Raw genomic sequence first — 16,436 nt, forward strand, 5'->3', positions numbered from 1 at the left:
TACATGCGCACGCGCAAACACACACACAAACACACAAAAACACACATAACACACACAAACACGCACACACACCACGCACACACACAAACATGTACACACACGTAAACACGTGCACACACAAACATGCACACACACACAAACACGCAGGCACACACAAATACACACACGCACATACACGCAGACACAAACGCACACACACAAACACGCATACACAAACATGCACAAAAACACACGCACCCACACACAAACACAAGGACACACACAACACAAACACGCACACACACACCCATGCACACGCAAACACGCACACAAACACGCACACACATACACACACACAAACACATGCACACACACAAACACGCACACACATGCACGTACACACACACAAACACAACACACCCCGCCACCTGTGATGGCTTTTCCCTTCTCTATTAACACATTTATTCTTCCCTGTGTTGTCTCTCCTTGGGGGAAATTTTCCCTGGCAGATCGTAATCAAAAGTTTTCATAGGACTATTTACCCATCTTTCCTAGTGTAGGAAAGGATAAAAACTTCCTTTACCCTCTTAGGTTCAGAAGCTGAGAACTGTGAATTAAACTAACAAAGTACAGATTACCAGGGGGAAAAAAAAGGTTTATTTTGCATGCACAAGGAGTCTTCACAGAAAAGAAGTGAAAACTCAAAAAGTAATTAGGCCTGGGACCTTGGATCATTTTAACAAAGGGTGATGCATAATGAAAAAGTAAACAAAGGAAAGGGTTTGGACTTCTAGTTGTCGCCCAGGCTGGAGTACAGTAGCCCAATCTCAGCTCACTGCAACCTCTGCCTGCCACATTCAAGCAGTTCTCTCACCTCAGCCTTCCGAGTAGCTGGGATTGCAGGCACACGCCACCACACCGGGCTAATTTTTGTATTTTTAGTAGAGATGTGGGGCAGTAGATTGTAACAAGATAAATATATAGGGGAAAACTAATGAAAGATAAGGTCTACTTCAGTAACGTTTTCACAGACTCCAATAAATGCTGTTTACTGGGGCAAAAAAATGCTGTTTACTGGGGCGTAAGAGTTGCCTCCTCTCCCTGGTCTGGGAAATGTAAATATTTATAAGTAGAAAAAATTGTTTACACATTTTTTGAGAGCCAGGCGCAGTGGCTCACGCCTGTAATTTCAGCACTTTGTGAGGCCCAGGTGGGCAGATCACTTGAGGCCAGGAGTTTGAGACCAGCCTGGCCAACATGGCAAAACCTGTTGTAACCGAGTGAAACACCACACTTTGAGACTAATTCAGGTGTCCTTTATTGCCGGCGACCGAGAGACGCGAGAGACGGCTAGAGCTCGAAATTCTCTTGGCCCTGAAGAAGGGACTAGATTTCCTTTTATACCTTGGTCTAAATCGGGGAGGAGGAGTCTAGCTGAAGCAATATTTACAGAAGCAGAACAGGCAAAGAGTTAAAAGATAAATGGTTACAGAAACAGTTACAGGAAAATAAACAGTTCCAGGTGCATGGGTCTTAAATTATCACAAAGTGATAAACGCAGGGGCTTTGGGTACCATCAACTGAGCACGTTCCCAGGAGCTGCTGGTACAGCTTGCCTCAGTATCTTATCAATAAGCGCATTCCTGGATATGCTTGGAGTCAGCTTGCACCAGTTATGTCCTTAACGGAGGGGGACAAGGGTCTGCAAGCGAAGAAACCAAAATGGAGTCTGTCCGGCTCTCTCAGCTAAGAGAGAGTCAATCAGGTTAAAACAAGGTAGGGTATCACACTGTAATCCCCGCGCTTTGGGAGGCTGAGGAGGGCAGATCCTTGAGCTCAGGAGACCAGTTTGGGCAACAAGGTGAGAGTCTCACACCCCGCCCCCTCTCTACAAAAAACAAAACAAAACAAAACAAACGCCAGGCATGGTGGCTCATGTCTGTGGTCCCAGCTACTGCGAGGCTGACGTGAGAAAATCACTTGAGCCCTGGAGACAGAGGCTGCAGTAGCCGTGATCACATTCCAGCCTGGGCGACAGAGACCCTGTATCAAAAAACAAAACAAAGAATGTGAAATTAAGCCAAAAGCCATCACACATGCATCCAAAGGACGGCCGCCACCCGCGATCCGTTCCCAAAGCACGCGGGAGGTTGCGGGATCAGAGACAGGGGCTTCAGCAGGGAGCCCCCAGACCGGCCCTGACGGGAATTCAAGACCTGGCGCCGGCTCATTCCCCCAGTCGGGGCGGCGGCGGCAAGCCTCGGCCGGCGGTGATAAGCCTCGGCCGGCGGTGATAAGCCTTGGCCGGCGGCGATCTGCAGACCGGCCAAGAAGGGAGGCAGGGGTCGGCCACACAGCCCAGCCCGCGCAAGCCCAAGCCGCCGGCGGAAGTGCTGCGTCGCGCACTTCCGGGTGTTGTCTGGCCGCCGTAGCGCGTCTTGGGTCTCCTGGCCGCCGCCGCCGCCTCGGGTCGTGGAGCCAGGAGGGACGTCACCGCCATGGCAGGCATCAAAGGTGGGCCTGGGGTGCGGGACGCGGGAGGGCTGGGGCCCGCCGGGGAAGATGGGCCGGGGGTCACACGGGGCCCCCGCACTTCCCCTCTAGGCCCGGGCGCGTGCGTGGGGGTCCCTGCTTCGGGGAAGCGACCCCCGCCCCGGCCTTGCCCTTGGCCCGAAGGTGGGCGCGGCGCCGTCAGGCAAGGGACGGTTGCGACTCCGGCTTCCCCCGACAGCCCCCACTTCCTGCCGATTTCGGCAGCCTCTCTCCCACCTATCGTACCCCGGACAAAATATGAAGTGGTTGGCGGTCAGTGAGGAGTCCCGTCGCGACTTGGGCGGCCACACACGTTTTGGAGGAGTTTGCATCCAAGAGAGAGGCAGGCAGAGCGTGGGATTGAGGAGGCTGAGGCTGCTGGAGATGCCAGCTATGGAAAACCAGTCATTTTCCACCGAAAGGCACAAATGCGGGCTGCGGGCACTGCACGGGTCTCCCCGAAACCTCGAGCCCCATGTCCACCCCGGCCGCCCGCGCCGGAAGCTTTACAGGCTCCCGAAACCGGTGCATTTTCATCTGCGGTGTCTGGACCCTAGAGTGGATCCCGTAGCGACCCCAAAGTGCTCTTGGCTCACTTCCCTCTCTGCAGTTGCACCCTGAGGCTTTTTCAAATTGCAAAGTATTTCTTTTTTTTTTTTTTTAAAGAGAAAATAGTGTTACAACTTAATGAAAAACTACTGGCTTATTCATGTATTTTCTTTTAAAAAAAGGAATGTTGCATTTGTTCCAACTGTTAGGTAGTTTTGTTGTCAGTGTGATGAGAAGCAAAGTTTTCAACTACTGCTTAACTAATTACATTGATTTCTTGACCTGCCGCTTTGTAGAAGGGCAGTCAGGCAGGAAGCAGGAACTACTTTGGGAGCAGTGGTTTTCTTTGTATTTTTTTCTTCTCTAAGGAAAACTTAATCGAGTTTTTTTTCTCAGGGTCGGTCTTACTGTTTCTTGTTTATTTTCAATGTCTGGAAACATTTCATTTCCCATATAAAACCTTGTCATTTAAGCAACTGGGATACTTTTTGTAATCTCCTTTTGAACTATAATAGACTCTTTTAAACCCTTATGTGAAAGGCAGTTACTGTGAATTGCTGTGGTTTTTAGGATGTTGCCTGTTTCCCTGTTCTTCCCCGTTTCTTCAGTGTCATTAATGCGGGAGTCTCTTAAGAAAATCGCTCTGTAATTTACTTCTCCAGACCTAGGGAAATACTGCATTAAACTGACGAAGGTGCCTCAGGTGAATTGCACTTTTGATTTCAGCAGGATTTTCTGGTTGTTGTGAGTCAGTATGTTTCTTTCTCTTGGCCTAATATCATCTTTATATTAGGAAGGAGTGTTGCTATAATTAGAGACCATTAGGCATTTCTTGAGCCTTTTGTCTATTACTTTTTGATATATTGGATTTTCTGGTACCTCCCAGGTTAGAGAAGTGGTCCCTCCTACTCTAATTTCTTTGTAATCACAGAGTGAGCATCTTGTCTCTAGAGAGTTTTTCTAATTGGGCTGCTCCATCCCTAGCCTAGAGGCTTTGGGAGTAGAAACCAGACTTACCTAAGCTTTGCCTTCCAAATGTTGCATCACACAATTACTATATGAATTCTTGCCTTGTTGATGTGTCATTTAAGAAACAGTTTGTCTACAAATGATGAAATGTAAATATAAATCTGCCTAGTTGCCAATTTCATAAGATTGAAGAAACTACAAGTTTTGAGAATACTGATAAGCAATTTATTTAACCTCTAATTGGCTACCTTATTCGGTATGACTGGGAGATGAGATGTCACATCAAACTGTGTTATGAATATTTTTTAAAAATTTAGTATTTAATCCCGGCGCAGTGGCTCACGCCTGTAATCCCAGCACTTTGGGAGGCCGAGGCGGGCGGATTACTTGAGGTTGGTAGTTTGAGGCCATCCTGACCAACATGGAGAAACCCCGTCTCCACGGGGTGGATCACGAGGTCAGGAGTTCAAGACCAGCCTGTCCAAGATGGTGAAACCCCGTCTCTACTAAAGATACAAAACAGTTAGCCGGGCATGGTGGCAGGCACCTGTAATCCCAGCTACTCAGAAGGCTGAGGCAGGGAATTGCTTGAATCTGGGAGGTGGAGGTTGCAGTGAGCCAAGATCACGCTGTTGCACTCCAGCATGGGCAACAGAGTGAGACTCCTTCTCAAAAAATATATATATATAATAAATTATATATGAAATAAAATTATATATTATATATTATAATATATATTTAATATATTATATATAATTATATATTAGAATGTATTATGTATGTTATATATCATGTGTATATATACATTATGTATATTATATATTATATATCATGTATATATAATATATAATGTATGTTATATGTTATATACATATATTATATATTATATTATCGTATTATACATATTATATTATATAATATATAATAAATTATATATAATTATATATAGTATATATTATATTTAGTATTTAATGGAATGGAAGTATTATCTCAAGGTATCCTAATTCCCCCAAACAATTCCAAGGACCTTACTTTTTCATTATACAACAGCATTTAAAAGGAATTGGAATCTCAGGCATAAATAAATATATTAATGTTATTCCAATATTCCTATTCATAACACTTATAATAAGACAATATTGGTTTATGTTTTTAAAATTGTTTTTTGATACTTGAGCCTTATCTCATTTTAGACCTTGTTTTTTTTTTTTTAAGGAATCATTTTTCATTAACTTTGCAAGAGAATAGTCAATTTAGACTTTCTTTTTTGATAAGAACATGAATGACTGTTCTGTCACAGAACAGTCACCTTCAGAGGCCATCATGGTCCTAAGGTGGCTTGCCTCTTGCAGAGATTACCATAAACATGCTTTTTGAGATTTTTCTTCCTGGTTTAAATATATATATTTTTTTGCTTCCTGCCTCCTGTCAGAGGGCAATTCTTACTTGTATGCAATTCTTTCTCCTAGTTCCCATTTGTTTCAATGTGGGAAGCAAGATAATCAAACTTAGAAAATTTTGTGTCACAAGGTATACAGGTAATAGTGATTACTTTTGGGAAGGGAAAGTTCCTTTTTACTTAATTTTTGTTCTGGGTGTATGATTTACCTATTGAAAAATATATAAGTGAGCATAGGTGATTCTTTAAAATAAAAATGTGTTGTACTCTGAATTCCCACCTAACAACTGTGTCATGAAAATGAATTAATATAAATAAGAACTTAAGGGTCTTTTTATAGAGAATGTTGGCTTTAGTGTATGGGCTTTCTAACATCTATTTTGTCTTTTTTTAGTGGCCTTTGTTTTCTCCAGGATTCTAAGTTGCATATAAATGGCTTCTGAATGATTGAGGTGTTACTAGGTAGTATTTATAGTAATGGACTTAGCTGTCTTAACAGTACCTTTAGTGTTCAGAAAATTATCTGCTTTTAAGATCTAGTCTAACTGTCGTTTTAAAGAGGAAGAACTGAGACTCATAAATTACTTGGACAACTAGTTAGTAGCCGTTAGGGCCTCAGACCCTCCTTACTGTCAGTTCCATGCTGCTTCCACTCTGCTACATTCATTCCACAAATATTTGTTGAGTGTTAAGAGCCAGGGCACGACCATCACAACAGAAAAACTTGCTCCCCCTTCTCATGAAATGGACAGTTGAGAAGGAAGGACAAAATACAAACCAGTAGGAAATCACAGCTGATAACTGAGCAAAGGAGAGGCATTCAGTGGACAGAGGGCCTCAGCATACACGGGTCTCTGCCTGGAATACTCATCCCAAATATCCATGTGATTTCCTCCCTCCCTTAACACAGATCTCTGCTCAGGTGATGCCTCATCAGAGATGCCTTCCCTGGCCACTGTGTCTAGACTAGCACTAATATCCCTTACTCTCCCTGACATTTGTCATCACTTGACATTTATTTGCTTGCTTGTTAAAAATCATTTTCTTCTCCCACTAGAACATAAGCTCCGTGAGAGCAAAAGCTTTGATTGTTGTCATTGCTCTGTCTCCAGTAGCAAGAACAGTATCTGACACACATTAGGTGCTCCATAGATGTTTGTTAGAGGAATGAATAAATGAATGTAACAGGGAATTGGTCTAGTCAGAAGGTTTGGAAAAACTTCACTGGGGCCAGGTGCAGTGGCTCACACCTATAATCCCAGCACTTTGGGAGGCCGAGGCGGGCAGATCACGAGGTCAAGAAATTGAGACCATCCTGATCAACATGGTGAAACCCCATCTCTACTAAAAAAAAAAAAAAAAAAAAAAAAAAAATTAGCTGGGCATGGTGGCGTGTGCCTGGAGTCCCAGCTACCCGAGAGGCTGAGATCTGAAGGAAAAGCAGGAGTTAAGTTGGAAGAAAGGGGAGAGGAGTGGGAAAGGGCCATGCATCATTCACTGTTGTATCCCCAGTGCTTGTCACATATTTAGTGCTCAGTGAATATTTCTTCAGTGAATGAAAAAAATGTACGAGGCAGAAGGGACACAGTATGCACAGGCCACGTGAGTGAGCGAGACTGCTGATTTCCAGGAAAGGAAAGAGGGCCAGTGTAACTAAAGTGAGGGTTCAGGGACACTGTAGTAGTCTGGTGTGACACATCACAAGAGAGGCGGGCAGGGCCCGGTCTTGAGAACCAGTTTGGAACTGAAGAAAACAAATGGTAAATTCTGTAATTTTCCTTACAGTTTATATTGCATTCCCCTGTAAACTTGAAGTGCCTCGTTTGCTGTAAAATAAAAATGCAGTTCTTTTCCTGTAGCTGGAAATAGGATGGTGTTCAGGACTAAGTGACTGTGTTCGGGGTTGACATGACCTGCATCAGCGATCTAACCAAAAACTAAATCTGCCAGCCACTATGTCATTGGGCGTCCTTGATTACAACCATTTTAGTTCTGCAGAGTACATCAGTAGTACTTGGCAAAGTTTAACCTGTTTCCTGTTCATTTTGGTTTCTCTTTGTTAGCCTTTGTCCTGGTAACTTTTAGACCTTCTTCAAATCTTTCGAATTTTAACTTCTGAATTTTAATAAAATGGCCTAACAACAACAAAACTAGTTATTTTCTTAGCCGCTGTAACTGTAGAAATACAGGTTACATAGAACTCAACATAAATTTATCAGTATTTATTTACTTTTTGAGATGGAGTCTTGCTCTGTTGCACAGGCTGGAGTGCAAAGGCACAGTCTAGGCTCACTGCAACCTCCCTCCCCCTCCCGGGTTCAAGCAGTTCTCCTGCCTCAGCCTCCTGAGTAGCTGGGACTACAGGCATGTGCCACCACATCCAGCTAATTGTTTGTATTTTTAGTAGAGACAGGGTTTCACCATATTGGCCAGGTAGGTCTCAAACCCCTGACCTCGTGATCTGCCCACCTGGGCCTCCCAAAGTGCTGGGATTACAGGCATGAGCCACTGCGCTCGGCTATCATTTATTTCTTTGCTTTAGTCTAGGTCATTGATTATGCCTATTCAAGAAAGTTGTTTCTATTCACTAACATGTGAGAGCACCTTAAAATGTACTACTGTGTGTGTGTGTGTAGCTTTAGAAACTATATTTCACCTGTAGAATGCATCTATTGCTTATAATAACACCTTAAAATAGTGATACCTCAGAGGGATTATAACCCATTATACAGATTTTCTAATGTAGATTAGGGAAGGAAACCCAGCTCTACTTTTGCAAACGATTTAAAGATCTGCAACAAAATTAATTGATTAAAATCATTAACTACAAATATCCTCAGGCATTTTTTCTGGTCAGTTTTATGCACATTGAGAGTATATATGCAAGAAACAGGAGCTGATTAAGAAGAGGTTTTCCTATAGTATGAGGCTTTTAAAGTCCAGTAACCTTGAGAATGTGGAGTTTCTCCATATACTGCTTTTTCAAAACTGTAGTGATCTGTGAAGTAAATATAATTCTAATGCCCAGAAGAGCATTGAGGCTGTGGACTGTGACTCTTTAGAAAGGGAACCAGCAATTGGGGAATGTGGTGGGGTACTAGCAGTAGGTTAGAGCTTTAAAAATCAGTGTCACTGGCAGGGTGCGGTGGCTCACGCCTGTAATCCCAGCACTTTGGGAGGCCAAGGCAGGTGGATCACCTGAGGTCGGGATTTCGAGACCAGCCTGACCAACATGGAGAAACCCTGTCTCTACTAAAAATAGAAAATTAGTAGGGCGTGGTAGTGCATGCCTGTAATCCCACCTTACTCAGGAGACTGAGGCAGGAGGATCACTTGAACCTGAGAGGCAGAGGTTGCAGTGAGCCGAGATCGAGCCATTGGACTCCAGCATGGGCAACAAGAGTGAAACTCCATCTCAAAAACAAAACAAAACAAGAAAAGTCAGTGTCACTTTATTTTGCCCTGAAGGTACCACAGAAGACTTATTCTAAGACTAGATAACTTACACTTTTGATGGCAACTTGCTATTAATACGTTTGAGGGATTTTTGCTTCTGAGGTTACAGATAATATTCAGACTGCTGATATTAATAAAATAATATTTATTTAACTAATTTATATTCCTATTGCACTTTTTATTTGCTTTGCAGCTTTGATTAGTTTGTCCTTTGGAGGAGCGATCGGACTGATGTTTTTGATGCTTGGATGTGCCCTTCCAATATACAAGTATGTAAAATGTTTGTCTTTCTGAATATTTAAGGGTAAAATTTTTCTACTTTTAAAAGCTTAAAAAAAATTTTTTTTTTTTTTTACTACTATAAAAGTAAAGCAGAGAAGTGTTCACTTACCAAACACATACCTTTGTAAAAATCATCACTTAAAATTTGTTTCTAAAGATTTTAGGACACCAAAATGCAAATAAGACTTTTGGCTGTTACCTGCTCTTTCACTACTGCTGAGTCTGCAATGGCAAGATAGCTACACAGTACCTCAGCCCTCCTGCTCAGTTTTTAACACCTATTGATAATACTAATTACAAGAAAATTTAAAATGTCGTTTTGCAAAAAAAATGCCATAAGCAGTCAAAGCACAATTGACTAAAAAAAAAGAGATGTAAACAATTACTTTCCGGCCAGGTGCGGTGGCTCGCCCACGCCTGTAATCCCAGCACTTTGGGAGACGAAGGTGGGAGGATTGCCTGAGGTCAGGAGTTCGAGACCAGCCTGGCTAACATGGTGAAACCCCATCTCTACTAAAAATAAAAAAAAAATTAGCCAGGCGTGGTGGCGCATGCCTGTAGTCCCAGGTACTCGGGAGGCTGAGGCAGGAGAATCACCTGAACCCAGGAGACGGAGGTTGCAGTGAGCCGAGATCACGCCACTGCACTCCAGCCTGGGCAATAGAGCAAGACTCCGTTTCCAGAAAAAAACAAAAAACAAAAATTGCTTTCCTTAGGATAGAAGGAACTTCTCAAAGTTAGCATTTTAACATTTAGATAAATTAGAAAACAATGGACAACTCAATAGAAAAAAAATACAAAAAGAGAACTACAAATTGCTAATAAGCACATGAAAATATCCCCAGCCTCACTCAAAACTAAGCCAAATCCATTGGCAAAGACAAGAGACAGTGCAAGCAGGCACTCTTTTGTGCTGTGGGAGAGTACACATAGGTAGTTTTCTTGGCGATAACTTTGCTGGTAGCTCTCAAAGTATATATTCTTTGAGGTAGCCCTTTCACTCATGCAAACCCACTTGCAGATGTTTACATAGACACATTTAGTGGGGGAGAGTATGGATGTTCAAGCAGCCTTGTTTTTTGGTTTTTGGTTTTGTTTGGTTCATCTGAGCCTTATTTATAAGAGCCAAAAAAAAATCTGGAAACATCCTAAATGTCCTTCAGAAGAAAAATGGTTGCATTATAGTAAATCTATTAATGGAAATACTAGGCAGTCTTAAAATGAATGAGGAAGAGCTGTAAGTGCTAACATGTAAATATGTTCAAGACACACTGTTAGGAAACTGCAGGGACCCGTTCATATTTTAAAGTTTATGTGGAAATGTGGAAGAGTCCCCGAGAAGCTCAGTAGGAGAGTGGGCAAGAGGATATTTGGAGAACTTTTAGTCTTTTTGTGCTTTTGTAATGTTTGAATTATTTTTCTTAAGCATATATTCAATTTTTAATTTTTTTTCTTAAAATATTTAGGAAATGGTCAGGCACAGTGGCTCACACCTATAATCCTAGCACTTTGGGAGGCCTAGACCTGAGGTCAGGAGTTGAAGACCAGCCTGGCCAACATGGTGAAACCTCATCTCCACTAAAAATAAAAAATGAGCAGGGCGTGGTGGCGCACGCCTGTAATCCCAGCTAGTCAGCGGGGCTGAGGCAGGAGAATCACTTGAACCCAGGAGGCAGAAGTTTCAGTGAGCCGAGATCACACCACTGCACTCCAGCCTGGGCAACAGAGCCAGACTCCGTCTCAAAAAAATAAAAATAAAAATAAATTTAGGAAACATAAATAGCTGCTTATCATTAGCCTCTGTATAATCAGATCTCCACCATGATATGGATTTTATTCTATGGTAGTTTTAAGGGCATCTATTTCTTTTTAACTTTTTATTTTGAAACAATTTTAGATTCTGAAGAAGTTGCAAAAATCATACACAGAGATCCCCTGTACCCTCCACACAGCTTGCCAGAGTCGTAAGATCTTACATAACTGTAGTTATCAAAACCAGGAAATGACTGTGGTACAATACAATTAACTACATGGTAGAGTAAAAGCCATCTATTTTTATTGTGATAAATTCTATATTCTGACTGAAAGTGTTCAAAATTACTTTTAGCTGCTTTTCTGTATTTTGATTTCTGTAATTTGGGAGTTCCTTGTGATGTAAGGGAAGTTTAGGGTTGATTCAGCTTTATGCTAAGGTTGGGTATCATCCATTAGAAGTCAAGGGAATGAATCTTGATTTTTTTAAAAAGACCATATTTTGTGTGTAGGAAAATGACATAGCAAAAATTACATTAACTTATTTTTCTTTTTCTAGCAAATACTGGCCCCTCTTTGTTCTATTTTTTTACATCCTTTCACCTATTCCATACTGCATAGCAAGAAGATTAGTGGATGATACAGATGCTATGAGTAACGCTTGTAAGGAACTTGCCATCTTTCTTACAACAGGCATTGTTGTGTCAGCTTTTGGACTCCCTATTGTATTTGCCAGAGCGCATCTGGTAAGTGATTATCTTCTTCCATTAATGATTTTATATTGAACATGTGTTAAATTTTTCTCAAGCAAAGTTTTTGTTAATGACATGAAAAGAGATGAAAGACATAAGAGCCTAGAAGACAGAGATTAAAATCTCTCTTTATTGTTTGTTCTTGTTAACTAAAAAAAGAGATATTTGAGAACGTGGCTTGGATCTGCAGCAGCTGTTGGCTTGCTAATACTTAACTGTCAGAGTTGAGCATATCAACTCCCCCAGTGCTGAACAACCCAGGCCTATCCTGTAAAACTTAAAATCTGGAAGACCTGAAAAGATGTATGTGCTCTGCAGGCGGAAGAGCACTGAAGAGGGGAAGGGGCTGGCTATGGGTACTCAGTTCTTCCTCCCAAACTCACTGATCCACACTTGGCGCCTTCATCTCTGGGGAGGTAGAGAAGACAGCCATATGGAGAAGGCAATTGTTTTCCCACCCCTTCAAAAGAATGTACACGGGTATGTTTCCATCTGTGATATGCTAAAATTTAATCTACTCTAGACAGATTTTTAGATTAAGGAAGAGTAAGCACATTCCTTTATAAACAGAAACTTGTAGAATTTTATGCTGCTTCATCATAGCCCAGAAGTCAAGCTTGTTTTTGAATGGTCATTTCCTGACTTTCTCTTTAAAGGAACCAATGGTAAATGAAAACAGTAGTATAAAAGTACCACTAAGTATGTGTTCAGCACTGTGACAATTACTGTTACAAGCCATGTTTCTTTTAGATCATAATTAGGATACAACTGGAGCCTTGATTTTTTTTGTTTGTTTGTTTGTTTTCCTTTTGTTTTTCACGCCTGTTAACTCAGTGTATCTTATTTCCATAGATTGAGTGGGGAGCTTGTGCACTTGTTCTCACAGGAAACACAGTCATCTTTGCAACTATACTAGGCTTTTTCTTGGTCTTTGGAAGCAACGACGACTTCAGCTGGCAGCAGTGGTGAAAAGAAATTACAGAACTATTGTCAAATGGACTTCCTGTCATTCGTTGGCCATTCACGCACACAGGAGACGGGGCAGTTAATGCTGAATGATAGAGCAAGCCTGTTGGGGGTATTTTAGGTGCTCCCTTCTCACTTTTATTGTAAGCATACTATTTTCACAGAGACTTGCTGAAGGATTAAAAGGATTTTCTCTTTTGGAAAAGCCTGACTGATTTCACACTTATCTATAGTATGCTTTTTGTGGTGTCCTGCTGAATTTAAATATTTATGTGTTTTTCCTGTTTGGTTGATTTTTTTGGAATCAATATGCAATGTTAAACACTTTTTTAATGTAATCATTTATATTGGTTAGGAATTCAGAATTCTGCCGGCTGTATTACTGGGCAAGTACATCTTTTCTCTTAAAATTATTTAGCCTCCATTATTACAAAAAATTGTAAAAGTAAGTTTTCAATCAGTCAGGATGACATCACTCCCAATGTTATGCAAACATGCAGATGGTTGGCATACCTTATAGACTATATACTCAGTGCAAATATAGCTGCATTTATACCTCAGAGGGGCCAAGTGTTAATGCCCATGCCCTCCATAAGGGTTGCTGGTTTTACTAATGACAGGTGTTTTGTGAATTGAAAATTATTTTATGGAATTGCTACAGAGGAGTGCTTTTCTTCTCAATTGTTAGAAGAATTTATGTTAAACTTTAAGGTAAGGGTGTAAAAACAGATTTTTGAGATAAGGTTTTTATTTATGTTTATTATCGTTAGAGTGAGTTGCAATGTGGGAAGAAATGACATTGAAATTCCAGTTTTTGAATCCTGTTTCTATTTATAAGTGAACTTTGTGATCTCCTATCAACCTTTCATGTTTTACCCTGTTAAAATGGACATACATGGAACCACTACTGATGAGGGACAGTTGTATGTTTGCATCATATATGCCAGAAAACCTTCCTCTGCTTCCTCCTTTTGACTTATTTTGTATGTTGTATATATTACATAAAATAACTTTTCAAATATAGTTTAATAACACTTAGAAGTGTTTACTTACCTGGAAAATAATTGCTATGCCATACATTCAGAATGCCCCCTCCCCGACAAGGCCTTGCCATGATTAACAAGTAACTTGTTAGTCTTACAGATAATTCATTGCATTAACAGTTTAAGATTTAGACCATGGTAATGGTAGTTCTTATTCTCTAAGGTTATATCATATGTAATTTAAAAGTATTTAAGACAAGTCTCCTGCATACCTCTGAACTGTTTTGATTTTGATTTCATCATGATAGATCTGCTGTTTGCTTAAAAAAGGCATTTGTTGTGTGAGTTAATACAAAGTAGCCAAGTCCAGCTATATAGCAGCTTCAGAAACATACGTGACCAAAAAATTCCCAGTAACTAGGCATGATCAATTTGTAGTGGTCGTTTACATCTAACAATTATCAGGACTTTTTTCGGGAGTGGGTTATAAAAACATTCAAGTTGGTCTGACAGTATTTTGTTAAGAATATTTGTTTGTATGTTTATTCAGTATACTTACATAAAAATTATTTCGCCACCAGCCAAAACTCAGTAATCATGACAGCTATCTTTTGTTGTTTTATGATGTTTATTTCTCAAGAAAATGGGAATAAATTTGGGATTTGTTCACCTTTTTTACTAAAGATGCCTAAAGCCACAGGTTTTATTGCTTAACTTAAGCCATGACTTTTAGATATGAGATGACGGGAAGCAGGATGAAATATCAGGATGAAATATCGGCATGTGGCTGGAGCCTTCACACTTGAGGCTGAAAGTGGCTTGTGGTATTATAATGTTCAGACTTGAAGAGGAAGGTGCAGGTACACATGAATTAGACAGCTGGTGAGACAGTTGGGAACTCTTTGTGCCTGTGATCTACTGGACTTTTTTTGCAGGAAGTGCATTCTCTAGTCCTTCCCCATTTTCTGTTCTAGATGTCAGTGCAGTGCACTGCTACTGTTTTATCCACTTGGCCATAGACTCTTTTTCTAACAGCTGCATATTCTTTCTATATACTAATTGCATTGGCAGCATTGTGTCTTTGACCTTGTACACTAGCTTGACATAGTGCTGTCTCTGATTTCTAGGCTAGTTACTTGAGATATGAATTTTCCATAGAATATGCACTGATACAGCATTACCATTCTTCTATGGAATGAAAACTTTTGATGATGAAACAATAAAGATTTTAAATACCTATTTTAGTTTGTGGGTGTTTTTGAAATTAAAATATATTGCACACTTTCGTTGTAAAGTGCATTAACCATTTTAATAATGTGATATAAAGCAAGATGACATTGGTATAATGTTAGACTTGCAGAAGTTTCCATTCCAAAATAAAATGGAAACCGTAGTAACAGATATTACAATGCAGCCCTGTGATTCTGAGCTATAGTAAAAGGATTGGTAATCTGGGAAGTAGAATTTTTACAAAATCTTTTACAAAAAGTCATAGAAGGTTTTGTTGACATTTGAGACTACTACTGATCTAAAGGCAAGGTCCTACCTGTTCTTAAATTTTCAGAACATTTTTATGACTACTTACTATGTATTTATTACTACTCATTATTATAGCATGTTACTTTTTACGAATATTTTAAACAAAAAATGTTTCTGTTTGGTACACTATGAAGAGAGAAAAGTACTGTTCTCTTTTTTCAAACATTAATCATGTCCCAAATTGTCCTAATTATAATCTCATCATATACTTTAAAAAGTTAGGCCATGGACACTAAATGTCTGCTCTAATATGATTTTGGGGGCATTGTCAAAATAATCCAGTTTTGTTTTTTGTTTTTTTTGAGACTTGCTTTGTGCCCAGGCTGTAGTCCAGTGGTATAATCTCTGCTCACTGCAACTTCTGCCTCCTAGGTTCAAGCGATTCTCATGCCTCAGCCTCCTAAGTAGCTGGGATTACATGCATGGGTCACCATACCTGGTTAATTTTTGTATTTCTTGTAGAAACAGGGTTTTGCCATGTTGGCCACACTGGTCTCAAACTCCTGGCCTCAAGTGATCCCCCTGCCCCTCAGCCTCCTGAGTAGCTGGGATTATCGGCATGCACCACCACACCGGGCTAATTTTTGTATTTTTTGTAGAGATGGGGTTTTGCCATGTTGGCCACGTTGGTCTCAAACTCCTGGCCTCAAGTGATCACCACCACCGCCCCCCACCACCACTACCTCCCCGAAAAAAGTGCTGGGATTACAGGCGTGAGCCACCACACTTGGCCAAAATAATCCAGATTTCTAAAGTCTAGGATATTTATATTGAATGTGACTAGATTCTTAAGTTTCAGACAACTTTTAATCAATGCACCAAAGTTAACAAGCAACACGTTATTGTTAAGTGATATGTGTGTTTTAGGTCCCAGGATGCTTTATGATGTATACGATTGGTGGGAAATTGAAATTCGTATTTCTTCCCTATAAGCTTGTATTGCCCTTTCTTTCAGTGAAGATTAGGAGCTCTGATTTTATTACAGGTCTGTTCATTTTATGGCATTCCCAAGGAAGAAAACGTATCCTGTAGGTAAATATTTCAGATCAATGAAGCTTAACTTACTAAGAACTAATGTTTGTTTTACTGTAATCGTTTGAACGTATTAAGTGGATCGTACACTTGTGCTTTCTTAGAATATATTAAACCACTTTAATTTTGCCTTGGTAATTTAGGACTATCATCATAAACTATGTCCCCCCCTCCCCGATCGTAAGTGGCTGCAGACCTGTAGTTTTCTGGAATTGTGTGTTTGATCCTTTTCGTACAACTGAGTAT

General features: G+C 40.5%; 1 protein-coding gene across 2 annotated transcripts in view; it reads left to right on the forward strand.

Annotated features, from left to right (window-relative positions):
- The first annotated feature begins 1,574 nt into the window (after positions 1-1,574).
- The window catches only part of LEPROTL1 (leptin receptor overlapping transcript like 1), a 45,870-nt gene continuing 31,008 nt past the window's right edge, over positions 1,575-16,436 (forward strand). The window contains exons 1-4 of one of the 2 annotated variants that reach the window (XM_010370890.2): positions 2,358-2,493; positions 9,078-9,153; positions 11,478-11,664; positions 12,523-14,858. In XM_010370890.2, coding sequence (XP_010369192.1) covers positions 2,478-2,493; positions 9,078-9,153; positions 11,478-11,664; positions 12,523-12,639 — 396 coding nt within the window. In that variant the 5' untranslated portion in view covers positions 2,358-2,477 and the 3' untranslated portion in view covers positions 12,640-14,858. Of the gene's footprint in view, positions 2,494-9,077; positions 9,154-11,477; positions 11,665-12,522; positions 14,859-16,436 lie in introns of those variants that run through there. The other variant, XM_010370889.2, reaches the window with a different exon arrangement.

Source organism: Rhinopithecus roxellana, chromosome 9, assembly GCF_007565055.1.
Source record: "Rhinopithecus roxellana isolate Shanxi Qingling chromosome 9, ASM756505v1, whole genome shotgun sequence".
Classification (NCBI taxonomy): domain Eukaryota; kingdom Metazoa; phylum Chordata; class Mammalia; order Primates; family Cercopithecidae; genus Rhinopithecus; species Rhinopithecus roxellana.